We start from the raw sequence: 26570 nt of genomic DNA, 5'->3' as shown, positions 1-26570 counted from the left end.
TCTTTTATAATTATATGGCGAAAATGAGAAAGTCAGCAATTTTTCAGTAATAGTATCATGTGACACTTTTGTATTTTTATGTCTGATTTTGTAAGCAAGTAGTTTTTAAGTGAGGTGAAACTTGGGGTACAGAAGATAAATCAGCGTCCTGAAAGGGGTACAGTAGTCTGGAAACGTTGAGAGCCACTGTTCTAGAGGAAAGAGCCTGGACCTGGAAGTCAGGAACTGGGCTCTATTCCTGGCTCTGACACTGACTTCCAGCACGGCCTAGGGCGAATCATCTAACCTCTGTCTCTACATCTGTCTGAAGAACAGAGATAATGCTCTTTTAGAATCTTCCCTTATAAGTTTGGCACTTTTTGTACTGTCTTTGCAGGTAACCTTTAATACTAACCAAAGAGCAAAGCTTAAACTACACCGCATTTTCATAACTGAAATAAGGGAGGGCGACTGCAGCTGATCCCAGTGGCTTAGCAGTGAAGCCACTGACAGACCAGTTATGATCCCATTAAGGTGGGATGGATTTGGCATTTACCTGCACACAGTGCCTTTGGAACTTTTTTTGCCTTTTTCTTTGTATGGTTTCTCCTCATCCTCGTCTTCCTTGACCAACTCGCTCACATCATCTTCACTGTACTCCTCACCTGGAACCACACAGCAGCAGGACCCACAATCACCCAAGAAACAAAGGAAAACAAAGACGATTCTGCTCTTGCCACAGGAAAAAATGATTTCAAACAACCCATTTGCCAAAATTAGAATCATAAGTATATGGCACATCCAAGTCTTGCCAGTGGAACCTTCTCCTTGGCCTGCTCACTGAAAGCATGCTGGTGAAACAAGCTATAGGCATACTGTGTTCAAAGGCTTCCTTAGAAGTCAGGCTTCAGAGGGAAGTGCTCATGCCACTTGTTTGTCTTAACCTGTTAGGACTTGTCTTTTAGACTCTAACATTTACTATGTTTGCACAGCACCTAGCATAATTGGGCCTCAGCGTAGTTGGCCTATGTGATAATCAATGTCCAGACACACCAAGGTGAGAACAGAAAGTTTAAATCCAAAATATAAGCCATTAAACCGACTGTTTGCATACTTCGTCATCATATTATATAAATACATCAAGTAAGATCTCTTATGAGAGTTTGGAAAGTTCTAACCTAATAGTCATTATTAGATACGTAACAGACCATTGTGATTAATTTATATATTTATGTATATAGAAAACTGGACTCATAAGCTTCAGCTGCAAATCACAGCAAAGTGGTGTAGCAGTCAAGCAGGGAGGAGCACCTCCCAAACAAGTTGTTTACATTAAACCACTGCAAAAACCCATTCATTATCCAGCCCAGGAAAAGACAATGATGGACCATTTGAGTTAATGGAAAGACAATGAGACATCCCCAGGTATCATGTCAAGAGGGAATTTCCCCAGTCTGAATAACCATGAGTCAATCATAATCTAAAGGCATGTCTACACTACAAAATTAAGTTGATCTAATTTACATTGGCATACAGCCGCTGCAGTAATTACATCTGCTGTGTGTGCCCACACTTTCCTCATTGTGTTGGTGGTGTATGTCAATTGTACTGTCACAGTATGGGGCACTGTGGGATGGCTTCTGAAAGCCAGTAACAGTCGATGTAAGCAACACAGTGTCTGCACCGACACTGTGTCAACCTAACTACACCAACCTTGACTCTAAATCGCTGGAGGAGTTAAGTCAGTGGTGTGGGGCAGTTATGTCGGTGGGAGTAAAATTTTAGTGTAGACACTTCCAGAGTTAGGTTGATGTAAACTGCCTTTGTTGACCTAACTCTGTAGTGTAGACCAGACCCAGGAGAATTAAACAAAGGAAAAAGCCTTTTAAAAAGAGGCTTGGAAGGGAGGCTGATCATCTAGAAACTGAGGCACAGCTTCTCAACGGGAAGCTACCCATGAACCCGAGATCCCCCCTACAGCTTAGTGGGAGCGCCAGAAAGCTATTAAAAGACAATAAGTAACTTGTATTAGACAAGGGATTCTATACAATAGAAAAGTATAAAGCCTGAGGGTTGCATCTATATGTTTATTTTCTTTATAACTTGTGCATGTTTGCTTTCCCTTACTAGTTCATCTTGGAGTCTGTAGGTTTTCTACTCCATAAACTTTGACTCCCTCAGGGAACTGATGGGCAGGATCCCCTGAAAGAATAACATGAGGGGAAAGGAGTCCTGGAGAGCTGGCTGTATTTTAAAGAATCCTTATTGAGGTTGCAGGAACACACCATCCCGATGTGTAGAAAGAATAGTAAATATGGCAGGCGACCAGCTTGACTTCACAGTGAAATCCTTGCTGATCTTAAATACAAAAAAGAAGCTTACAAGAAGTGGAAGATTGGACAAATGACCAAGGAAAAGTATAAAAATATTGCTCAGGCATGCAGGAGTGAAATCAGGAAGGCCAAATCACACCTGGAGTTGCAGCTAGCAAGGTATGTTAAGAGTAACAAGAAGGGTTTCTTCAGGTATGTTGGCAACAAGAAGAAAGCTAAGGAAAGTGTGGGCCCCTTACTGAATGAGGGAGGCAACTTTGTGACAGAGGATGTGGAAAAAGCTTATGTACTCAATGCTTTTTTTGCCTCTGTCTTCACGAACAAGGTCAGCTCCAAGACTACTGCACTGAGCAGCACAGCATGGGGAGGAGGTGACCAGCCCTCTGTGGAGAAAGAAGTGGTTCGGGACTATTTAGAAAAGCTGGACGAGCACAAGTCCATGGGGCCGGATGCGCTGCATCCGAGGGTGCTAAAGGAGTTGGCGGATGTGACTGCAGAGCCATTGGCCATTATGTTTGAAAACTCATGGCAATCGGAGGAGGTGGAATGACTGGAAAGAGGCTAATGTAGGGCCCATCTTTAAAAATGGGAAGGAGGAGGATCTGGGGAACTACAGGCCAGTCAGCCTCACCTCAGTCCCTGGAAAAATCATGGAGCAGGTCCTCAAGGAATCAGTTCTGAAGCCCTTAGAAGAGAGGAAAGTGATCAGGAACAGTCAGCATGGATCCACCAAGGGCAAGTCATGCCCAATTAACCTAATTGCCTTCTATGATGAGATAACTGGCTCTGTGAATGAGGGGAAAGCAAGTGGACGTGTTATTCCTTGACTTTAGCAAAGCTTTTGATACGGTCTCCCAAAGTATTCTTGTCAGCAAGTTAAAGAAATATGGGCTGGATGAATGGACTCTAAGGTGGATAGAAAGCTGGCTAGATTGTCGGGCTCAAAGGGTAGCGATCAATGGCTCCATGTCTAGTTGGCAGCCGGTATCAAGCAGAGTGCCCCAAGGGTCAGTCCTGGAGCCGATTTTGTTCAAAATCTTCATTAATGATCTAGAGGATGGTGTGGATTGCACCCTCAGCAAGTCTGCAGATGACACTAAACTGGGAGGAGTGGTAGATACGCTGGAGGGTAGGGATAGGATACAGAGGGACCTAGACAAATTAGAGGACTGAGCCAAAAGAAATCTGATGAGGTTCAACAAGGACAAGTGCAGAGTCCTGCACTGAGGACGGAAGAATCCCATGCACTGCTACAGACTAGGGACCGAGTGGCTAGGCAGCAGTTCTGCAGAAAAGGACCTAGGGATTACAGTGGACAAGACGCTGGATATGAGTCAGCAGTGTGCCCTTGTTATCAAGAAGGCTAATGGCATTTTGGACTGTATAAGTAGGAGCACTGCAAGCAGATCGAGGGACGTGATCATTCCCCTCTATTCGACATTGGTGAGGCCTCATCTGGAGTACTATGTCCAGTTTTGGGCCCCACACTACAAGAAGGATGTGGATAAATTGGAATGAGTCCAGCAGAGGGCAACAAAAATGATTAGGGGACTGGAACACATGACTTATGAGGAGAGGCTGAGGGAACTGGGATTATTTAGTCTGCAGAAGAGAAGAATGAGGGGGGATTTGATAGCTGCTTTCAACTACCTGAAAGGGGGTTCCAAAGAGGATGGATCTAGACTGTTCTCAGTGGTAGCAGATGACAGAATGAAGAGTAATGGTCTCAAGTTGCAGTGGGGGAGGTTTAGGTTGGAGATTAGGAAAAACCTTTTCACTAAGAGGGTGGTGAAGCACTGGAATGGGTTACCTAGAGGTGGTGGAATCTCCTTCCTTAGAGGTTTTTAAGGTCAGGCTTCACAAAGCCCTGGCTGGGATGATTTAGTTGGCGATTGGTCCTGCTTTAAGCAGGGGGTTGGACTAGATGACCTCCTGAGGTCCCTTCCAACCCTGATATTCTATGATTCTATAAACTTTTGGTTTTAATTTTATCCCATGCAGGTTCTGGTGTGCAAACTGTGTGAAGCATATACACCAAAATGAACTGATAACTGGAGGGCTGGTTTCACACCTTCAGAACTGGTGAACCACAGGAGAATGGTCTGAGTATCTGGTAATTAAGAACTCTTGGAAGATGGATTTGGGGAGACTCCAAGCTGTTGGGGTCACCCTGCCAGAAGTAACAAGATTGGTGAGGACCAAGGTGAGACCATATGCTTAAAGTCAGGGATCTGAACCACAGGCGCACGGCACCAAGGCATCTCCAAGTTACAGGGCAGGGGGTGACAGACATCTCATCCAGATGGACAATCCCTAAAAAATCAGCTTATTTGGTGCTACCACAGTATAAATGCTGATGCACATGGAGACTAGTTCACCTTGGAGTTGCAGGTGATGCTCTGCACGCTGTCTGCAGATCTCATTATTGGTGTACACCCTCACTCTGCACAATCGGAGCTTTTGTTTTTAAAAAAGTAAGTTTCTAGCCACTATGGTTGCCAAGAAATCCTTCCGGATGCGAACCAAGTGTAATGATGCAGTGATACCTGCCTGAGTCCGCAGAGAAGACTACCTCTACTGGTGCTCAGAGCTTCCTTGGGCAACTGCAGAATGAAACTGATTCATAGAGGCTATTCAGAATGCCCTGGGCAACAGTGAAAACTGACTAGAAACAAGCCAATTTCACTCTGCAGCTGCTCGGAAGAGTTATGACCAGCAGCAAAGAGGTGCTGAAGGCAATAACTGGAGGTCTAAAAAATCTGAGGCTGGCCAAGAACAGAGCAACAGAATAACACCCTTTGCAGCAGCCAGGAGTCCATCTGGCCCTCCTCGGCTAGCAGAAAGCGCTCTGGGCCGCGGTTTGGGATTGTGGCAGGTCTCATGTAGCTACTTGAACACAACGAGCTACTGGCCTCCTTTATAAAGCTCTCCGGGATCTACCCACAAGAAGGCCTGGATAAGAGCTAAGTTATTGTTATTACTCCAGCAAAAGCTGCCCTCGGGGCCCCCAGTACAGCCCCCACAGCCTCCCAATGCGCCCCCTACTCTCCTCCCTCTGCCATCACAGCCCCCAATGCCCCAGCGCAGCCCCCCATGCCCCTCCCTCTGCCATCACAGCCCCCAAGGCCCCAGCGCACCCCCCCACGCCCCTCCCTCTGCCATCATAGGCCCCAATGCCCCTCCCCTCCAGCGCAGCCCCCCCACCCCTCCCTCTGCCATCACAGCCCCCAATGCCCCAGCGCACCCCCCCACGCCCCTCCCTCTGCCATCATAGCCCCCAATGCCCCTCCCCTCCAGCGCAGCCCCCCCACCCCTCCCTCTGCCATCGCAGCCCCCAATGCCCCAGCGCAGCCCCCCCACCCCTTCCACTGCCATGGCAGCCCCCAATGCCCCAGCGCAGCCCCCCACGCCCTTCCCTCTGCCATCACAGCCCCAATGCCCCAGCGCAGGCCCCCACGCCCCTCCCTCTGCCATCACAGCCCCCAATGCCCCAGCGAAGCCCCCCACGCCCCTCCCTCTGCCATCATAGCCCCCAATGCCCCTCCCCTCCAGCGCAGCCCCCCCAGCCCTCCCTCTGCCATCACAGCCCCAATGCCCCAGCGCAGCCCCCCACGCCCTTCCCTCTGCCATCACAGCCCCAATGCCCCAGCGCAGCCCCCCACGCCCCTCCCTCTGCCATCACAGCCCCCAATGCCCCAGCGCAGCCCCCCACGCCCCTCCCTCTGCCATCATAGCCCCCAATGCCCCTCCCCTCCAGCGCAGCCCCCCCACCCCTCCCTCTGCCATCACAGCCCCCAATGCCCCAGCGCACCCCCCCATGCCCCTCCCTCTGCCATCATAGCCCCCAATGCCCCTCCCCTCCAGCGCAGCCCCCCCACCCCTCCCTCTGCCATCGCAGCCCCAATGCCCCAGCGCAGCCCCCCACGCCCCTCCCTCTGCCATCACAGCCCCCAATGCCCCAGCGCACCCCCCCACGCCCCTCCCTCTGCCATCATAGCCCCCAATGCCCCTCCCCTCCAGCGCAGCCCCCCCACCCCTCCCTCTGCCATGGCAGCCCCCAATGCCCCAGCGCAGCCCCCCACGCCCCTCCCTCTGCCATCACAGCCCCCAATGCCCCTCCCCTCCAGCGCAGCCCCCCCACCCCTCCCTCTGCCATCGCAGCCCCCAATGCCCCAGCGCAGCCCCCACGCCCCTCCCCCTGCCATCACAGCCCCCAATGCCCCAGCGCACCCCCCCACGCCCCTCCCTCTGCCATCATAGCCCCCAATGCCCCTCCCCTCCAGCGCAGCCCCCCCACCCCTCCCTCTGCCATCGCAGCCCCCAATGCCCCAGCGCAGCCCCCCCACCCCTTCCACTGCCATGGCAGCCCCCAATGCCCCAGCGCAGCCCCCCACGCCCTTCCCTCTGCCATCACAGCCCCAATGCCCCAGCGCAGGCCCCCACGCCCCTCCCTCTGCCATCACAGCCCCCAATGCCCCAGCGAAGCCCCCCACGCCCCTCCCTCTGCCATCATAGCCCCCAATGCCCCTCCCCTCCAGCGCAGCCCCCCCAGCCCTCCCTCTGCCATCACAGCCCCAATGCCCCAGCGCAGCCCCCCACGCCCCTCCCTCTGCCATCACAGCCCCCAATGCCCCAGCGCAGGCCCCCACGCCCCTCCCTCTGCCATCACAGCCCCCAATGCCCCAGCGAAGCCCCCCACGCCCCTCCCTCTGCCATCATAGCCCCCAATGCCCCTCCCCTCCAGCGCAGCCCCCCCAGCCCTCCCTCTGCCATCACAGCCCCAATGCCCCAGCGCAGCCCCCCACGCCCCTCCCTCTGCCATCAGAGCCCCCAATGCCCCAGTGCAGGCCCCCACGCCCCTCCCTCTGCCATCACAGCCCCCAATGCCCCAGCGCAGCCCCCCATGCCCCTCCCTCTGCCATCATAGCCCCCAATGCCCCTCCCCTCCAGCGCAGCCCCCCCACCCCTCCCTCTGCCATCACAGCCCCCAATGCCCCAGCGCAGCCCCCCACGCCCCTCCCTCTGCCATCATAGCCCCCAATGCCCCTCCCCTCCAGCGCAGCCCCCCCACCCCTCCCTCTGCCATCACAGCCCCCAATGCCCCAGCGCAGCCCCCCACGCCCCTCCCTCTGCCATCATAGCCCCCAATGCCCCTCCCCTCCAGCGCAGCCCCCCCACCCCTCCCTCTGCCATGGCAGCCCCCAATGCCCCAGCGAAGCCCCCCACGCCCCTCCCTCTGCCATCACAGCCCCCAATGCCCCTCCCCTCCAGCGCAGCCCCCCCAGCCCCCCCTCTGCCATCACAGCCCCAATGCCCCAGCGCACCCCCCCACGCCCCTCCCTCTGCCATCACAGCCCCCAATGCCCCTCCCCTCCAGCGCAGCCCCCCCAGCCCTCCCTCTGCCATCACAGCCCCAATGCCCCAGCGCACCCCCCCACGCCCCTCCCTCTGCCATCACAGCCCCCAATGCCCCTCCCCTCCAGCGCAGCCCCCCTGCCATCACAGCCCCCAATGCCCCTCCCCCACCAGTGCAGCTCCCCAAAGCCGGGGCGCTGTGCGCGGAGGCTCCCCGCCCCACCTGAGGGCACATAGTCCTCGTCTTCGGCGGAGGAATACTCCTCCGAGCCCGACATGCTGTCGGCCGGCGCCGCCGGTTCCAAGCTAGCCACTCAGCACCAGAGAGACGTGACAACGCAGGCTAGAGCGCCCTCCGCGCTTCGCGCCCGAGCTACAGACTCAAGGGGGATCGGCTAGAGCGCCCGCCGGTGCTCGCGGCCGTGGGAGACGTACCATAGAGCCACGCACCGGAATGCTTAGAGCGCCCTCTTGCGCTTGGGGGCACCATAGAGCTGGGGGGCTAGAGCGTCTCGAGGGGCACTTGGAGGGACGGAACACCCGGCGGTAGCGGGATGCGGAAGTGGCTTTTCCGCTGGGCGGCGCTCTGCCCGAAAGAAGCGCCGGGCGGCTGCTGGGACCAATCCGTCGAGCATGCGTCGCGCCGGCCGCCCTGCCCCCGTCGGTGCCGTACATCTGTGAGGGCTGCAGTTCCTCGGGGCTCGTCACCCTGCCCGCTCTGCGCTTTCCTGTGAGCCGGACGCCTGGGTTCTGTGCCCAGCTCCGGGAAGGGGGTGGGGTCCGGCGGATTAAAGCAGGTGGCCGTGAGCCGGACGCCTGGGTTCTGTGCCCAGCTCCGCGAAGGGGGTGGGGTCCGGCGGATTAAAGCAGGTGGCCGTGAGCCGGACGCCTGGGTTCTGTGCCCAGCTCCGCGAAGGGGGTGGGGTCCGGCGGATTAAAGCAGGTGGCCGTGAGCCGGACGCCTGGGTTCTGTGCCCAGCTCCGGGAAGGGGGTGGGGTCCGGCGGATTAAAGCAGGTGGCCGTGAGCCGGACGCCTGGGTTCTGTGCCCAGCTCCGGGAAGGGGGTGGGGTCCGGCGGATTAAAGCAGGTGGCCGTGAGCCGGACGCCTGGGTTCTGTGCCCAGCTCCGGGAAGGGGGTGGGGTCCGGCGGATTAAAGCAGGTGGCCGTGAGCCGGACGCCTGGGTTCTGTGCCCAGCTCCGCGAAGGGGGTGGGGTCCGGCGGATTAAAGCAGGTGGCCGTGAGCCGGACGCCTGGGTTCTGTGCCCAGCTCCGGGAAGGGGGTGGGGTCCGGCGGATTAAAGCAGGTGGCCGTGAGCCGGACGCCTGGGTTCTGTGCCCAGCTCCGGGAAGGGGGTGGGGTCCGGCGGATTAAAGCAGGTGGCCGTGAGCCGGACGCCTGGGTTCTGTGCCCAGCTCCGGGAAGGGGGTGGGGTCCGGCGGATTAAAGCAGGTGGCCGTGAGCCGGACGCCTGGGTTCTGTGCCCAGCTCCGGGAAGGGGGTGGGGTCCGGCGGATTAAAGCAGGTGGCCGTGAGCCGGACGCCTGGGTTCTGTGCCCAGCTCCGGGAAGGGGGTGGGGTCCGGCGGATTAAAGCAGGTGGCCGTGAGCCGGACGCCTGGGTTCTGTGCCCAGCTCCGGGAAGGGGGTGGGGTCCGGCGGATTAAAGCAGGTGGCCGTGAGCCGGACGCCTGGGTTCTGTGCCCAGCTCCGGGAAGGGGGTGGGGTCCGGCGGATTAAAGCAGGTGGCCGTGAGCCGGACGCCTGGGTTCTGTGCCCAGCTCCGGGAAGGGGGTGGGGTCCGGCGGATTAAAGCAGGTGGCCGTGAGCCGGACGCCTGGGTTCTGTGCCCAGCTCCGGGAAGGGGGTGGGGTCCGGTGGATTAAAGCAGGTGGCCGTGAGCCGGACGCCTGGGTTCTGTGCCCAGCTCCGGGAAGGGGGTGGGGTCCGGCGGATTAAAGCAGGTGGCCGTGAGCCGGACGCCTGGGTTCTGTGCCCAGCTCCGGGAAGGGGGTGGGGTCCGGCGGATTAAAGCAGGTGGCCGTGAGCCGGACGCCTGGGTTCTGTGCCCAGCTCCGCGAAGGGGGTGGAGTCCGGCGGATTAAAGCAGGTGGCCGTGAGCCGGACGCCTGGGTTCTGTGCCCAGCTCCGGGAAGGGGGTGGAGTCCGGCGGATTAAAGCAGGTGGCCGTGAGCCGGACGCCTGGGTTCTGTGCCCAGCTTCGGGAAGGGGGTGGGGTCCGGTGGATTAAAGCAGGTGGCCGTGAGCCGGACGCCTGGGTTCTGTGCCCAGCTCCGGGAAGGGGGTGGAGTCCGGTGGATTAAAGCAGGTGGCCGTGAGCCGGACGCCTGGGTTCTGTGCCCAGCTCTGTCGCTGTCTTCTTCAGAGGCTATGGGCAGGTGACTTTGCCTCTCCGCTCCTGTTTCCTTTGGGAATAATGACACTGGCCCACCTTGCTAGAGGGGCCTGAGGTTGAATTAGCCACTGTCTGTGCAGTTGCCGCTCGGCAAGAGCCGCACCATTCAGACAGTCTGTTTCCAAGCCGTGATTGTACAAATGCTCGTAGGCTGATAACACACACAGGGCCCCGCGCCAACCAGCTCTACTGCTCCCTTTATTGCCTTAAAAATAGGTGGCCAGTTAATTACCTGCCCTACCCTCCTCCCCGGGCACCACTTGGGCTCCGGCTTTGGGAGCGAAGTCACTGTGCAGGGGTGGCCAGGCCTTGCGCTGAGAGGAGCAGTGAGCCCGCTCCCCCCCGCTATCCGCTCCCCCCTGCGGCGGAGGGAGGCGCCGGTCGAAGCTGGAGGACCCGCGGGGGCCAGGACTGCGGACAGTGCCTGCAGCCTGAGGCCCCGGCACGTGCAGGACCGGCTCGGGGGCGCTGCCAGCCAGCGGGGCGGGGACCGGGGCCTTCTGAGCGCACAGAGCTGGTGCGGCGCCCTCCGCCCGCAGGGGGCGCACTTGCGCTTGCGAGAGTGTCAGGGCGGGAGGCGTAGCCGAGCGGCGTCCCACCCCGCTAGGCACCGTGGGGTAATGGGCAGAGGCTCTTGTCTGTCATGGGGAGAGGCGGGACCCGACCGGCGATCCGCGGTGCGATTGGCGCACAGAGCCGTCCGTTCCGCCGGGGCGGGCTGACGAATTCCGGGAGGCCCTCTCAGGTGAGGCGCCGAGGCTGCTCCCTGCCCTTAATGGCGGCGGGATGGAGAGCAGCGAGCCGGGCGCGGGCGGGCTCCTGCAGCAGATCCTGAGCCTGCGCCTTGTGCCGCGGGTGGACAATGGCACCCTGTTCACCACCCCGCTGGTCAGCTTCCCAGGTACCGGGCTGGCCCCGCCCGCCCTTTCCGGGACCCCGACGCCCTTCCGCGTCCCCTCCGGGACCCGGCTCCCGGCCCCGCCCCTTTCCGGGACCCCGACGCCCTTCCGCGTCCCCTCCGGGACCCGGCTCCCGGCCCCGCCCCTTTCCGGGACCCCGACGCCCTTCCGCGTCCCCTCCGGGACCCGGCTCCCGGCCCCGCCCCTTTCCGGGACCCCGACCCGGTCCATTCTCCGGCCCCATCCTTCGGGACCGCAGACCCGCCCCCGCTTCATTTTCTGAGCCCGTCCCTGGGGGCCCTGAGCTCGCCCCAAGTTCCGGGAAGCCGGCCGGCCGCCGCCGCTCCCGCCCCGTCCGTTCTCCGGCGCCGGCCCCGGCCCCGCCTTTCAGGACAGCCTCCAGCTGCGCCCACGTCCGCCCCTTCTCCCCCGGGACCGATTCCGCCGCCCCCCCCCTTCATCAGTCTGTGTGTTCTGGTCACATTCTCTGTCTGAACTGAGCAGTGCCAGGCCCTGGAATCACAGTTTTCAGTGCTTGGCTCCAAGCCCCCTGCCGTCTGTCCTTTAAGAAAGGGTGACCAGAACTGAGCAAATCTAACTGTGGCGGTGCTGAAACCATCAGCTAGAGCCTGCCCACAGGGCTCCTACCCTTGAGATCACTGATTAGGTGATGGCCACACTGGGAATCTTTTGTAAAAATGCCCTATAAGTAGGTAAGGTTAGAGAACAGAATTGTGGTGTCTCTCCTAGAAAGAAGCTCATCAAATGGGTTTGCATTGCCCCTAGATTCAAGCGAAACCCTGCCAGGCCTTCAGCAAGTTTTGAAACATGGTAAATGCCTGGGAAGCAGGTGTGAGAAATGGTGGCTAAGTGTTCTTGGTGACAGTAATAGGTCAAGTGCAATCAGGCAGTGACTCCAACCTTTAAAATCAATTGATTGATTGTGTCCCACATGCACCAGCCAACAAAACCATGCTTCTATTTTAAAAGCTGTAGGTAAAAACTGCTCCCCCCCCCCCGGCTAAATGAATGTGGGTACAAATAGGGGTCACTTGAATCAAAAGCTATTAGCCAGGATGGGCAGGGATGGTGTCCCTAGCCTCTGTTTGCGAGAAGCTGGGAGTAGGGGACAGGGGATGGATCACTTGATGATTACCTGTTCTGTTCATTCCCTCTGGGGCACCAGGCATTGGCCACTGTCAGAAGACAAAAAGAAAACGAGTACTTGTGGCACCTTAGAGACTAACCAATTTATTTGAGCATGAGCTTTCCTGAGCTACAGCTCACTTCATCGGATGCATACTATGGAAACTGCAGCAGACTTTATATATACACAGAGGCTATATGTATATCAGAGGCTCGTTCACCTGCACATCCAGCAATGTGATATGTGCCAGCAATGCCCCTCTGCCATGTACATTGGTCAAACTGGACAGTCTCTACGTAAAAGAATAAATGGACACAAATCAGATGTCAAGAATTATAACATTCATAAACCAGTCGGAGAACACTTCAATCTCTCTGGTCACGCAATCACAGACATGAAGGTCGCTATCTTAAAACAAAAAAACTTCAAATCCAGACTCCAGTGAGAAACTGCTGAATTAGAATTCATTTGCAAATTGGATACTATTAATTTAGGCTTAAATAGAGACTGGGAGTGGCTAAGTCATTATGCAAGGTAGCCTATTTCCTCTTTTTTTTCCCTACCCCCCCCCCCCCCCAAGTTCTGGTTTAACTTGGATTTAAACTTGGAGAGTGGTCAGTTTGGATGAGCTATTACCAGCAGGAGAGTGAGTTTGTGTGTGTATGGGGGGGGATGTGAGAAAACCTGGATTTGTGCTGGAAATGGCCCACCTTAATTATCATGCACATTGTAGGGAGAATGGTCACTTTGGATGAGCTATTACCAGCAGGATAGTGAGTTTGTGTGTGTGGTTTTTGGGAGGGGGGTGAGGGGGTGAGAGAACCTGGATTTGTGCAGGAAATGGCCCAACTTGATTATCATGCACATTGTGTAGAGAGTTGTCACTTTGGATGGGCTATCACCAGCAGGAGAGTGAATTTGTGTGTGGGGGGGTGGAGGGTGAGAAAACCTGGATTTGTGCTGGAAATGGCCCAACCTAATGATCACTTTAGATAAGCTATTACCAGCAGGACAGTGGGGTGGGAGGAGGTATTGTTTCATATTCTCTGTGTATATATAAAGTCTGCTGCAGTTTCCACGGTATGCATCCGATGAAGTGAGCTGTAGCTCAGGAAAGCTCATGCTCAAATAAATTGGTTAGTCTCTAAGGTGCCACAAGTACTCCTTTTCTTTTTGCGAATACAGACTAACACGGCTGTTACTCTGAAACCTGATACTGGGCTAGATGGACCTTTGGTCTGGCCCAATATGGCCGTTCTTATGTGCTTAATCCTCTTTATTATTGGTCCCCTGTATGGATGGATATCTTTGGCAGTACAGTTGCTTCTCCAGTTTTCATGACATTTGACACTCCATATAGAGAATGGCATTTAAAATAAAGGGACAAGTTTACAGTGTGAGCAAAAACAGGCTGCAGACTTACAGTGTACGTACAATATCACAGTCTGATACATACAGTCTGTGTGTAGTTTGGAGCTTTGGAGTGAAGCCTTTTCTGATTATTACAGTATTGCTAGTTGAAGCAAGTGTAAAAAGGGGCTGCTCTTTGGTTAATTGTTGAGAGGCTAGACGCAAGGGTAGCTTTGCTTGCATTAAAAACTACTAGGAATCTCATTACAGGTTTGGTATCACTTCAGTCACAAATGCAGGTTGTGTTTTACTGAACTTCGTTTCGTTCTAGAGAACAGTGAGAGGGAACTCGATTTTGTTTACTCAGTAGGAAGGCTTTTCTAACAGCGATCTCACTGGGGAATTTAAAAAAAAAAGTCCTTGGCTATTTCTCTAACTTCTACACTTGAGACCTCGTTCGCTGCAGTATTTAAGCTGCTTTTCTACCGTGGTGCTATATTTAAATATTATATGTCTCAAGATTCAAAGATCAGAAGGGACCGTTGTGATCCTCTAGTTTAACCTCTTGTATAACACAGGCCAGAGAACACCCCCCAAATAATTCCTAGAGCAGATTTTTTTAGAAGAATATTTAATTCTGATTTAAGAATTCCGTATTATTCTGAGTGCAGAATATAGAAGTGGCAAGCTTGTTTGATTAGTAAACAAAACAAGGAGTTACAAGTAATGCATTTTGTTTGAACCAACTCTATTAAAATCGGTAAGCTGTTACGACTCCAACTGCATTAAATAATGCATTAACAAAGCAATAGATGCATCGCTGTAGTGGCAAATTCAATTCAGAGGTACAATTGATAACTTTTTTTTGAGGGAGAGTTAATTAATTTGTAGCGCTTTTGTTATTTTAAAAAGATTAAGCAAGACTTGAAAGTGCATATCCATACAGAGCTTGGTATTGTAATACAATAATAAGTAATAAGACAAAGGAGAAGTACAGCAGGAGTTCCTCATTTCAAAGGATGTTTACAATAGCAACAGTGGTTCTCAAAGATCATCATTTTAGTCCTCTGGCAGAGCTATCAGGACGCCAGTCCCTACACTCAAAAAAAAAAAGTTTCCAGAATCTGTGGTATTAACACTTGTCACATTACAAGATTTTAAATTTCTTGCTTGGTTAACCTGAAATAACTTCTGCAGAAGTAGTGCAGGAGTCCTTGTCAGCAAGCTTACAAGTTGAGTTCTATTTCATCATGGGAAGAAAAACTCAGTCAGTTTTTCTGCCAACTTAATTTAACTGCTTCCTAATGATGCTTGAATCCAAGCTGTTGTCCTGGAGAGAGAGCTGCTTCTGAAGTACTACACTTACACAAGAGTAAAAAGTTGCCTTCTGTTTCTAGGCATCCTTATTGCTCAGGTTCAGAGGCAGCTATTATCTAGAAGAACAGGTGCAGAGCAGGTTTCAGAGTAGCAGCCGTGTTAGTCTGTATGTGCAAAAAGAAAAGGAGTACTTGTGACACCTTAGAGACTAACAAATTTATTTGAGCATAAGGTTTTGTGAGCTACAGCTCACTTCATCAGAGCAATAGTTGTCAAAGGATCAAAACAAATTGCAAGTAATAGCATAGATTGCATATTTATACCTGCCTCTGGAAATTTCCACTACGTGCATCCGACGAAGTGGGTATTCACCCACGAAAGCTTATGCTCCAATACCTCTGTTAGTCTATAAGGTGCCACAGGACTCTTCGCTGCTTTTATAAATTTCTTTATTACTGTACTCTGCTGTTTGACTCAAGGATGTGGTTTTCAAACAGCCCATTAGTGTTGGAAATCCAAGCTGTTAACTAATTTTCCAGCAGAAATCTAGCAGATAAATAACACAGGATCTTTATGCCATGGCACTTAGTTTTTCTTTTCCTCTTGGGATCAGTACTAGAATTTTTTTTAAATACTCAAATAAGATTTTAAGGGTGCCCTAGCACCAAAACTTGCTTCCATGTTGACTGTCTGGGTGAATCCATCTCCTATTTAGTCAGTTTACAAATACAACTTTTCCTTAATTGCCAGTCCTGCAAACTCAGCTGGGGATATGCAGGTCAAGATGGCTTCTATCTGGCTTGTGCATCATCACTAGGGCCCTAAATAATTCAGTCCATTTTGGTCAATTTCATGGTCATAGGATTTTAAAGTCATAAATTTCATGATTTCAGCTATTTAATTCTGATATTTCACAGTGGGGTCCTGACACAAAAAGGAGTTTGCAGGGGGAACAAGGTTATTGTAGGGCATGTTGCAGTACTCCTTCCCTTACTTCTACACTGCTGTTGGTTGTGACACTGCCTTCAGAGCTGAGCAGCTGGAGAGCGGTGGCTGCTGTCCGGGAGCCCAGCTCTGAAGGCAGAACCGCCGCCAGCAGCAGCACAGAAGTAAGGATGGCCTGGTCTGGTATTGCCACCTTTACTTCTGCAGAGCTGGGCCCTCAGTCAGCAGGCGCCGCGCTCTGACCGCCCAGCTCTGAAGGCAGCAGCACATAAGAAGGGGTGGCATGGTATGGTATTGCTATCCTTATTTCTGCGCTGCTGCTGGCGGGGCGTTGCCTTCAGAGCTGGGTGCCTGGCCAACAGCTGCCACTCTCCAGTTGCCCAGCTGTGAAGGCAGCACAGAAATAAGGGTGGCAATACCGTGAGCCCCCTAAAATAACCTTGTAACCCCCTTGCAACTTCCTTTTGGGTCAGGGACCCCAACTTGAGAAAAACTGGCCTCCCCTGTGAACTCTGTATAGTATGGGGTAACAGCAAACAAAAGACCAGATTTTGCAGTCCGTGACACATTTTTCATGGCCATGAATTTTGTAGGGCCCTAATCATCACCAATAACAAAAGCAACAGGTCACATCCTGCCTGCAAGGGTAGCTCTAGCCCTTGTCCTGAATGGGGTTGCATGAGTGTAAATGAGGGCAGAATTTGGCCCTGCAGTTGTTCCACTCTGCACCAGCCAGCATAGAATCCAGCAGTAGTTGTGTTGACTCATTGGAGTAAAAAGCAGTCAATCATGTTATTGTCACAAAACTGAGCAAGTCTGACTATACTGTGGGGAGCAATTTTCCTGCTAAGGAGGTGCTACCATTCTTATTCAGTGTCACTTTCAAGCTAGATCATGGTGTGCAATGCATAGTCATATCCCTTGGCCATGCTAAAGAAATTGCTCTCTTGATCTCTTCCTTACCTTCCCCCAACTCCACTAAGAAGGCTCATTTTCTGACAGCGATGCAGACCAGTGCAGTATTCTGTCTAGTTACTGCTTTTTCAGGTTCCTATTCCAAAACAATTCGGTGTTCCTTTGATCTCCCTCCAGCATGGAATAAGTTTTGGTAGCATGAAGAGATTCAGAGAAGTGTGCCTGTATCTTGGCTGCTATAATAAACAAATGATCAGATTGTAGATGCTCAAGGGATTATTACAGGGCCGTTTACACTTGTGATACATCAATTCCAAAACTACAATGTAACTTTCAAATTGTTCTGAAGTTAGGGCAGGCATTTGTAATGGCCGAATGTCGTCTTAGCATTGCCATTCCCAAATCCGAGCAAACTTCTGTAGCTGCGTGTAGTGAGGTCACAGCTTGGTCCCTTACATCATGGACACTCTTAGGGTACATGGTCTATATCTTGTTTCCTCTTAAACTCTTTAGAGCAGGAACTTTGTCATCCTGTGTGTTTGTACAGCACCTAGCACAGTGGGAGCCCAATCCTGATAGAAGCCTGTTAGGGTTCCCTCCCCATTTTGAACTTTAAGGTACAGATGTGGGGACCCGCATGAAAGACCCCCTAAGCTTATTTTTACCAGCTGAGGTTAAAAACTTTTTTAAGGCACAAATTCTTTTTTCCCCCCCTTGGGTGGGTACTGCTGCTACCACCAAGTGAGTTAGACAAAGATTTAGGAAAAGGACCACTTGGAGTTTCTGTTTCCTAAAATATTTCCCCAAGCCTCTTTACCCCCTTTTTTGGGGAGGCTTGAGAATAATACACCAACCAAATAGGGAAACCAGATTTTTAAAAAACAGAACTTTATTATAAAGGAAAAAAAAGTAAAAGAAGCACCTTGGTAAAGTTAGGATGGAAGGTAACTTTACAGGGTAATCAGATTTAAAACTAAGCCCTGGCTGGGATGATTTAATTGGGGATTGGTCCTGCTTTTGAGCAGGGGGTTGGACTAGATGACCTCCTGAGGTCCCTTCCAACCCTGATATTCTATGATTCTAAAACACAGAGGATTTTCCTTTAGGCAAAACTTTAAAGTTACAAAAAAAAAAAAAAAAAAAAAAAAACCCCAGGGATAAACCTCCCTTTTAGCACAGGGAAAACTTACAAGCTAAAACAAAAGATAATTTAATGCATTTTTTGCTATTACTTACTATTTTTGTAACATTATTTTAGTAGGAGCTGGATTACTTGCTTGGTCTTTTCTTTTGTCTCCCTAGAGAACACCCGCAGAGCCCAAAACAAACCCTTCCAGATTTGAAACTATTTTCTTTCCCCATTGATCCTTCTGGTCGGGTGCCTACTAGGTTAATTGAACTGGTTAACCCTTTATAGGTAAGGGAGGGATATTATGCTACCCTTAGCTGTATATTTATGACAGAGCCTTTGGTAGTGGCTGTTGTGTTCAGGTAGACGGTGAAGTGTCCTGCCTGAGTCAACTCTCTTTCTCCTTGCCTTGCAGAAATGTGGTATGGTGTATTCCTGTGGGCACTGGTGTCCTCTCTCTTTTTCCACATCCCTGCGGGATTACTGGCGCTCTTCACCCTCAGACATCACAAATATGGTAGGTTCATGTCTGTAAGCATCCTGTTGATGGGCATCGTGGGACCAATTTCTGCTGGAATCTTAACAAGTATGTTAGACTTTCCAAAGTACTCATTTGACTGATGGGTGTCTCTTGGTGAGAGTTCACTTCAGATGCTTGCTGAAGTGGGATGCTATTTCTTCCCCATGAGAAAGGAACTAACATCTCAAAGTAAGGGTCCTGCCCCATGTGCTTTAAGTTAGACCTTCCCATACAGTTTCTTAATGCTCTCTTTTTCTAGTGTCTTTCACGGAGGATTTCAAAACAGGCTCAAATGGAGAACAATTAACATTGAGCCGGAAGATAAATGTGGAATCTAACTGTGGCACGTCTAGTCACTTTTTCAGACTTGAAATATATTTAAAATATTTTACAGTGATCTGTATGACAGGTTTCAGAGTAGCAGCCGTGTTAGTCTGTATCCGCAAAAAGAACAGGAGTAGTTGTGGCACTTTAGAGACTAACAAATTTATTAGAGCATAAGCTTTTGTGGGCTACAGCCCACTTCATCGGATGCATAGAATGAACATATAGTAAGAAGATTTAGATATACATACATACAGAGAAGGTGAAAGTTGCCATACAAACTGTAAGAAGCTAATTAATTAAGATGAGCTGCTATTAGCAGGAGAAAGAAACTTTTGCAGTGATAAACAAGATGGCTCATTTAGACACTTCACAAGAAGGTGTGAGGATACTTAACATAGGGAAATAGATTCAATATGTGTAATGACCAGCCACTCCCAGTGATCTGTTTTAGAGTAGCAACTGTGTTAGTCTGTATCCTCAAAAAGAAAAGGAGTACTTGTGGCACCTTAGAGACTAACCAATTTATTTGAGCATAAGCTTTTATGAGCTACAGCTATTTGAGCTATTTATTTATGCTCAAATAAATTTCTTAGTCTCTAAGGTGCCACAAGTCCTCCTCCTTTTCTTTTTCCCAGTGATCTGTATGTTTGCCTGAAACTGAACAAAGGATTCTGAGTCATGGGCACAAAAGATTCTGGTCTACGGTGTCCCACAACTCATTGAATAAACAGTTTATCTAAAGAAGCCCCATACAATACGCCATTCAATGAGGCATTAGCAAGGTTTTATTATTATCCCATTTTACTTCTGGACTGTGATTGGTATCACATTGCAATGAATGTGTAATGTGCTACTGCTGTCCTTCATAGGATCCAGTCCCGCATTCTCTCTCTGTCTGCCGTATTCCCACCTTGTACTGGGAGTATATGTCTGTCTCAAATAAAATGTTTTGCATTTTCCCCAGTGAAATCCCTTCCATTGCCCCAGGTCCTTCTGTAGTATCCAGTCTCCTCTCCTGTCGGAACCTCTCTCTACTTTCCTTAACTTGTGAGGATGGTAAACAATGCATCCGGCACATGTGTATATGTATACCACCTATAGTAAAACCTGCCAACAGTGGTCACCTATAGGATAATAAAATCGCAGTACCTCCATGTTAATTGTGGTGTTGTGACAGTCTGATAGGGTGGCTGGGAAACTAAACCCTCCTTTGGTGGCTGTTAAGTGTGGACAGGGCTGTTCCATAGTTAAAACTACATTAAAAGAATGCTGACATGTCTCGCTAAGAACTCTGTGCTGTTGTAGGCATTAATGAAGTGAACAGTTGGAGAAGAAAATGTTGAAATCAAGACTCTAGTCTTAACTGCTGAATAAAGAGAGCAATTCTTTCCAACTACTTAGTTTTTAAAATGTACTTCAGGTGTTTGATTTAAACAGATGTCTGGTTAATGACTGGAGACTTTACAAAGACCAGGCAAAATTTTGTTTATATTGCTTTTTGCAAGCACAGTTATTTGCTAGCATGATTATTTTCTTTTATTTAGATGTAAAACTCCAATGTATTCAGTGGTTTGGACATCTAAATAACCAAAGCTGAACATACAAAAATAGACCAGACTGTGAGATTGGCCCTTGCTGTCCATTCCTGTGTATGACTAAAAGTTTCTATCTCAAACTTGCCATAGCACATTAACGCTCTTTTCTTATCAGGTGCAGCTATTGCTGGAGTTTACAGAGCTGCTGCAAAACAAATGATCCCCTTCGAAGCACTTACTCTAGGTGTGGGGCAAACATTCTGTGTGATGGTGGTTTCCTTCTCACGGATTTTAGCAACTCTATAGCATTCCTCTGGAGACTTGAGTCTGAAGATCAAATCGGGAGGGGAGAAGATTTCGACTGCGTGGCAGAGGTAGTCCATGAATATGGCAATTTTTCAAGCTCTGGGCAGAAAACAGCATGAGACGAAGATCCTGGACATACCTGGAAGGTGTTATGTGTCTGGTTTTCTAAAGGCCTGGTTCTGTCGCTGATTTGGTAGCAGAATGATTTAAACTAGGGAAGAGATCTAATCTGAGGGGTTATGCACTCCAGATGAAGTTCCTCAACACAATGTTGGTTTGTTTAAATTTGGCTTCTCTAAAGTACAAAAGCAGGCACAGTAAAAAAGCTTGTCTTGATTTTCTTGTAGCACAGCTGTGTCCATGCTTCCCTGGAAAATAAGGGGTTAAATATTTCACAGATGCTACTGCAAGCATTATCATCTTCAAACCAGAATATACTGTTTGATCAGTCTTCAGTCTGTTGTAGACTTGGTTGAAACTGAAGCTAATTTATTAACATTTATTTTGTTACATTTTGGTAACATTAAGTGCCAAGGTTTTTGGGGGGGGAGAAGTCATAGGATGGGGGGGGAGGGCCGGCCTCTGGGGTTAGTAGCGTTTAGTATAATGTTGCAAACAATGAACTGTTGTAGCAACAGAAAGAATCCACAATGTGACATAGAGAGGTTCTGCTGTAGAAATGTTACTACTGAGTGACCTGGCAGGTACAGAGTTCAGTGAATGCTTTGACCTCTTGCTACTTTACGCTTTGTGATGAACCTTTTAAAACACTTTTTAAAGATGTGAAATGCAGTTTTTATGAACTATATTAATTGGCCTTCCCCCCCCCCACCTTTCTAATGATAATTGTTGGGTTTAGTGGGGGGAGCAGCAAAAGGAAACCTCATTTTAGATACTTAGAAATGGAAATTACAGTGAAATTACCAGCCACCATATACCTTCTGTTAAGGAGGCAAATTCTGGTGAATGACCACTACCCCAGCAACAAGTAGTTGTAAATCATGTATGTATCCCTCTTGATCTCCATGCCTTGAAAAAGCCTGACTTTGATTAAGCTTTTGTTAGTTCTCCCTTTAAGTACTTAAAGTCTTAACATGTTTACAGTGGCATGAAGGTAATTCAAGTTTTAATTTGATGTTATACTAATCAGAGGTCCAGAGATTTAGAATTCTGCATCTGGCTTCCATGAGTCACAGCATGTGCCAGCTGTGTGTCTTAATGGGCCACTTGCACATCCTCCATTCTAAATATTTGGGCCTAACCATCTCTGAGATGTCTCTGAAGATTGGATGCGTCTTGGGGGAGTCCAAGAAAGTGCCTGGGTGATTTGCCCTTCCTTCAGTGACTAGTACTTCCAGGAAACATGATCTCTTCTGTCCTTTCTTTGTTTGTTTTTTAAGAAAAGGATTTTAAACTTCTTTCACTCTCTGCCCTTTTGACAGAAGGCACTTGTGCAGTAAGGGCCCTTGTACAGCCATGTGCTTTCTTTGTTCTCTAGGGCCTGGGGACTAACCCTAAGCATTCCTTTAAGGCTATGTAGCCATCTGCAGCTTCCCCGCTGTTTGTCATGGTGCCGAGGGCAATGTATTTGCATTTCCAGATCCACTTGCTACAAAGGAAGCATCAGATGTGTCCATTAGTAGGACATCTGCTCCTCAGGAGACACTTTTAAAAATCGTTGATTTTTTTTTTTTACTGAACTTGTTTTTAATTATTTTATTGGCAAACCAGATTGCCTTTTACATCTAAATTCCTGCTTCCTTTTACAATAACACCCATCACTTCCTCCTTACGTAATGCCATCTACCATAAACAGCCAGAAGAGAGGTATTGCACTTTTTGCAGCATAAAGAAATTGTCCTAGCATAATAGTCTTCTATGGCCCATCAACAGTTATCTGGAGAGGCAGTTTATTGTGATGAGGCTTTCCTAGAATCGGTCTAATGCTGACTGGTCTAGTTTTAATAAAAAAAAAAAAACAAGCTGTGGGATAATCTGAGAGAGGCTTTCATGTGAATGCCTAATCTTTAGGTGGCAAAGCTTCAAATTAAATGTAACTGCTGTTGTAACACACTGAACACCAAGTAACTTGTACTAAGCACTGGGAATTCTAAATGTATCCTACATGTGTTATGCATGGACAGGGCTGTCATTATTACCCTTGTATCTATCTCTCCTAGTGGCTCAGGCTTGGTTATTTTAGCCACCTCAGACTCCTTTCCAAGAGTCTGAAAGGAGGAAAAGCAGTCTAAAATGAGCTATGTAAAAGTCACCTTGTATCCTGTCCTCTTTCCCATTTATCTCCAATATCTGCACAGCATAGCCCATGTCCTAAACGCAGCTTGCTTTGCAGATGATCCTGAATTTTGTTGGGTACAAAATTCCTTCGTCTATAAAAGTCTTGTGCCATGGGGCTCTTGTCAGATACACTCAATATCTTAGAATCTTTTCTTTATGGGGGCCACTAGAAACTGGCATTCCAGACATTTGCAGTGACCCCTGTGCTTGTGTTCCCACCCCGTGTTTGAATTCCCTCAAGAGCAAGGATCATACCCCATGGGAGAGCTTAGCAGAAAAGGCTTCATAATATTCTGACATGAAAGAGCTGAGAATCTGCAGGTCTCTCATGAGGACAATCCAGAGGGATAAATGAAGCTGGAGAGCAGGTGCCCTCACCTATACAGTCAGTTTTGTTGAACCAGCAGTCCCCAAATCCAGAGGGTTTGTTGTCCTGCTGGTTTGTTGTCCTGCTGCTGACTCTTCCTGTAGGGATGTGAAGGAAGCAGTGGTGGGAGGCGGGAGCTGGTGCCAAAAAGTTCTCCTAAAAGATCTCTCAGCTCACAGGTAGCGCACTGCTGCTTTCCATTGCCACTCACTAGCAGAGGGCATCTTTGTGCTTTTGACCATTAATTGCTGTGGTTTGAACTTGAATGAAACAAACTCATAATTATGAGCTAGAACAAATATGAAGATAAAATGGCTTAGAGCAGTGGCTCTCAAACTTTTTTACTGGTGACCCCTTTCACATAGCAAGTCTCTGAGTGCGACCCCCCCTTATAAATTAAAAACACTTTTTTTATATATATATTTAACACCATAATAAATGCAGGAGGCAAAGCAGGGTTTGGGGTGGAGGTTGACAGCTCGCAATCCCCCATGTAATAACCTCGTGACCCCCTGAGGCGTCCCGACCCCCAGTTTGAGAATCCCTGGCTTAGAGCAACTGGAAGACCTAGAAGCTGCTCTATTTTCTACCTATTTAATTTCCTTAACTACCATTTATCTGTTCACCTTAAAGAGTGTGAATATGCATCTTCAGTAGGCATTGAGTGTTGAATGATTTGTTATCTGTAGTGTTTATCTGAATTTGCCCAGGTCCAGTGAATTTTTCAGGGAGCGGTCTTGTAAAGGTGACCAATCAGGTCTTATCAAATACTGAGTCACAGGGACAAGGCTGTTCATATTATTTTAGTGATAGGGGAAACTTCATGAGTGCTCTGCTATCTTCAGTGTTCTCTGGTCTTATTCTCCACGCTCTGTTAAAATGCAGAAGGCTACAGAGGAGACATCCTTCTCTCTCCTTTCCCATGCAATAAACCAAACCCAAAAGAAGAGCTTTTGTGCTGGTGTAACAAATCCATTATTAAAAGCAACGTCTGTCTTCCACCCCCACCATCAAATGTGCTTGCTCAGTTCCTTAATGTCCTTTTAAACTTTAATTAAGCAAGTAGAAGCTCACAGTTAATCTTCAGCTGGTATGAATGGATGTAGCGTCACTGAAATAAATAGGGCTATGCTAGTTTACAAAAACGGAGGATCTGGCCCTCAGCCTGTACATAAAAATATTTACTGGGAGGGAGGGAGGGACTGAATCTTAAGAGCCAGTGAAGACACTGTAATAACAGTTCATGCCTAGAAGGTAGCTCTTTGTCACCAACTTTTTATCACAAGTCTGTGCAGCTGTTGCATGGGGCTGTTAAAATGACACAGGCTTGTTTGGGTGCAGTGCAATTCCCACTGCATCATGGGGCAAAATGACCACAACTAGCAAAGAACTTGTAGAAAAATGTGAAAGCATAGGTTCTGTTGCCTGACTGTTGAAGGTGCATTTCACCCTAGTCCAGAGAGCCTGATCAAAGGCTTAAGTGAAGCAAAAAGCCTGTCAAGAGGCCTTCTGCACTGGAGTCATTTTATGCCTGGAGCAGAGGTTCATGGTCCTGCTGTTCATGTGTGTGCACATACTGTGTGCTGGTTTGAACCAAATCAGCCTCCCTCTCTATCGCACTCACTGCTACAGCCAATATGAACAAATTTTGTATAACAGAAAACAATGTAAAAGTAAATTCTATTTTTCTACTGACACTTCTAATGCTGGTGCAGCTGTTTACCAATAAACTCTGATGATCGCTGTGAAGCAGACCTGTGTACATCCTCTTTGTAGAGCAGTGGGAGGGTGGATAGTGGTGCTTCATATTCAACTGTTTTCTGCTGCTTTGTCTTAATGAGCTAATATAGATAGAGCATTAGGTGAATTTCCTCCTAAAAGTCCAATTTGTTGTCTATGGAAATCCACACTATCTTCCCCGTGCCTGGAGTCTGTTGTTTCAGTCAGCTCAGCTGGATCGTGCACAGTTAATTTAGTGTCTATAACTGCTATTGTAATACTTTGTTTTTCATCAGAGGCTCTCCAAATGCTACACAGGGGTCAGGAAGCATGGGGGGGGCAACGGGGACTGAGACTAAGTGATGTGCCCAAGGGCCCACGAGGTCAATGGCAGAGTTGTCTCCCCTCTAACTACTAGGCAATAATTTCCCTTAAAAGAAATGTCCTCCTTGTGTCCTGAACCCATAACCTGAAAGGCTTCTTTGTAGGACTGAGGAGAGAGACTCAGTAACAACGCTAGTTCAGACAGAGATGTTTATTCATGAGATGCAGATGGGTGCTAGGATGTCCTGTGTACGCTGCTGGTGAAATCATTCCTGTAGGCCAGGCTCTCATCATGGCACAGTTCTTCCTGTCCAGTCCACAACGATCCCATGGTGTTTCTCGGAGAGGGTGGAGAGCACTTTCAGAATTCCCTGCACACTGTCCTCCACCGTCCTCTCTGCCTGCTGCAAGCACACAAAAGGGGGAGAATGAAACTCCACTTATGTTTGAAGCACCCGCCCCAGGAAAGTGGGTTCCTGGCCTTGATGGCAGTTGGCCCACACCTTCCTGTGCTCGCTGCTTCCTTCCAGGAACACAGCTAGCAAATCCAGGCTGTTGCTGTGGGGCGGGGCCAATAGTCACCTTTCTGGAAGGAAAGGGGAGCATAGATCTTGTGAAGCTGTGTGTGGGAAGGTGGAAATAGGGACTGGAGGAGAAGCAGCAGCAGCTGCTGGACCTCCCAAAGTTGGAAGCTGATCAAGTTCTCATGGCCAGGCAGAGGCACAAATAAGAACAAGGGTTGAAGGGGGGAGAAATATTGGGGAGTGGGGGACAAAAGGACATGGAGACACAGATGAGGCAGGACGGGGGATGCAGCTGGAGCACATGGGACCCAAGGCCATAGGTGAGATGCAGATAGGGACACTGGAAGATTGGGGGAGGTGGGGAGAGGAATGACTGGAGAGGGAGGAAGATTAACCCCATCATACTTCCAGAAGACACAAACCACATCCTCACTTATTCCCTATCCATCTGCAAGAGTGTGGATTTGCACCAGAGGGGGAAATCACAGTGGTCTTGCGCCCTGATGATCCTGGGGCCTACCAGTGAAGTGACTACAAATGCTGGTTTTACTGAGACACTCCCAGCTTTCACAGTGTCCTGCAGCCCCGCGAACGTCTCAGGACTCCAGAAACGTCCTGGCTTCTCACTTCATTCATCAAACAGTGTTTATTTTACAACTGCAAAATGTTTACTCAAAAGAGGGGCGTTTACTCTGTGTTTAGCAGGAGCAAACAGTGCAGTGGGTGCAGGAAGTGTTCAGTGCCAGCAGTGGCTGGAGTGCAGAGAAAAGCCAATGAGCGGAGATGTTATCAGAGCTGTTCATGTGAGCAGCACATGGCCAAGGGGGTTTGATCTGGATCATAATAAATGTCTGAGTCTATCCA

The 26570-nt window shown here is 49.7% G+C and overlaps 2 protein-coding genes across 6 annotated transcripts in view; one reads left to right on the top strand and one right to left on the bottom strand.

Moving 5' to 3' along the window:
• CFDP1 (craniofacial development protein 1) overlaps positions 1-8082 on the bottom strand; it is a 129240-nt gene extending 121158 nt beyond the window's left edge. The window contains exons 1-2 of one of the 2 annotated variants that reach the window (XM_084644801.1): positions 7891-8082; positions 536-644 (exon numbers count right to left, since the gene is read on the bottom strand). In XM_084644801.1, the coding sequence (XP_084500927.1) occupies positions 536-644; positions 7891-7945 (164 nt within the window). In that variant the 5' untranslated portion in view covers positions 7946-8082. The remainder of the gene's footprint in view (positions 1-535; positions 645-7890) is intronic. The other variant, XM_084644800.1, reaches the window with a different exon arrangement.
• Positions 8083-8199: 117 nt separating this feature from the next.
• On the top strand, positions 8200-24888 carry TMEM170A (transmembrane protein 170A). 4 transcript variants are annotated; one of them, XM_084644805.1, is made up of 3 exons: positions 8200-8397; positions 18202-18303; positions 20344-24888. In XM_084644805.1, exons 2-3 carry the CDS (start codon positions 18204-18206, stop codon positions 20472-20474), a joined length of 231 nt encoding a protein of 76 aa, XP_084500931.1. In that variant the 5' UTR covers positions 8200-8397; positions 18202-18203; the 3' UTR covers positions 20475-24888. The 4 variants fall into 4 exon arrangements, with proteins under 4 accessions (XP_084500931.1, XP_084500932.1, XP_084500930.1 ...); XM_084644806.1 differs by lacking the exon at positions 8200-8397 and adding an exon at positions 9652-9705; XM_084644804.1 differs by lacking the exon at positions 8200-8397 and adding an exon at positions 10838-10985.
• Positions 24889-26570: the final 1682 nt, after the last annotated feature.

This window comes from Lepidochelys olivacea (genome assembly GCF_965140295.1).
Source record: "Lepidochelys olivacea isolate rLepOli2 genome assembly, chromosome: 12".
NCBI classification, from domain to species: domain Eukaryota; kingdom Metazoa; phylum Chordata; order Testudines; family Cheloniidae; genus Lepidochelys; species Lepidochelys olivacea.
Note: the sequence above shows the minus strand (reverse complement) of the source record. Positions and strands in the feature narration are given on the sequence as shown.

Bases quoted from the DNA above. Each gene is read 5' to 3' on its own strand.
- TMEM170A (XM_084644803.1), top strand. From the start codon at position 10,871: ATGGAGAGCAGCGAGCCGGGCGCGGGCGGGCTCCTGCAGCAGATCCTG. The intron at 10,986-18,201 runs GTACCGGGCTGG...CTTGCCTTGCAG, and splicing joins CCCGCTGGTCAGCTTCCCAG to AAATGTGGTATGGTGTATTC. The intron at 18,373-20,343 runs GTATGTTAGACT...TTTTCTTATCAG, and splicing joins TTCTGCTGGAATCTTAACAA to GTGCAGCTATTGCTGGAGTT.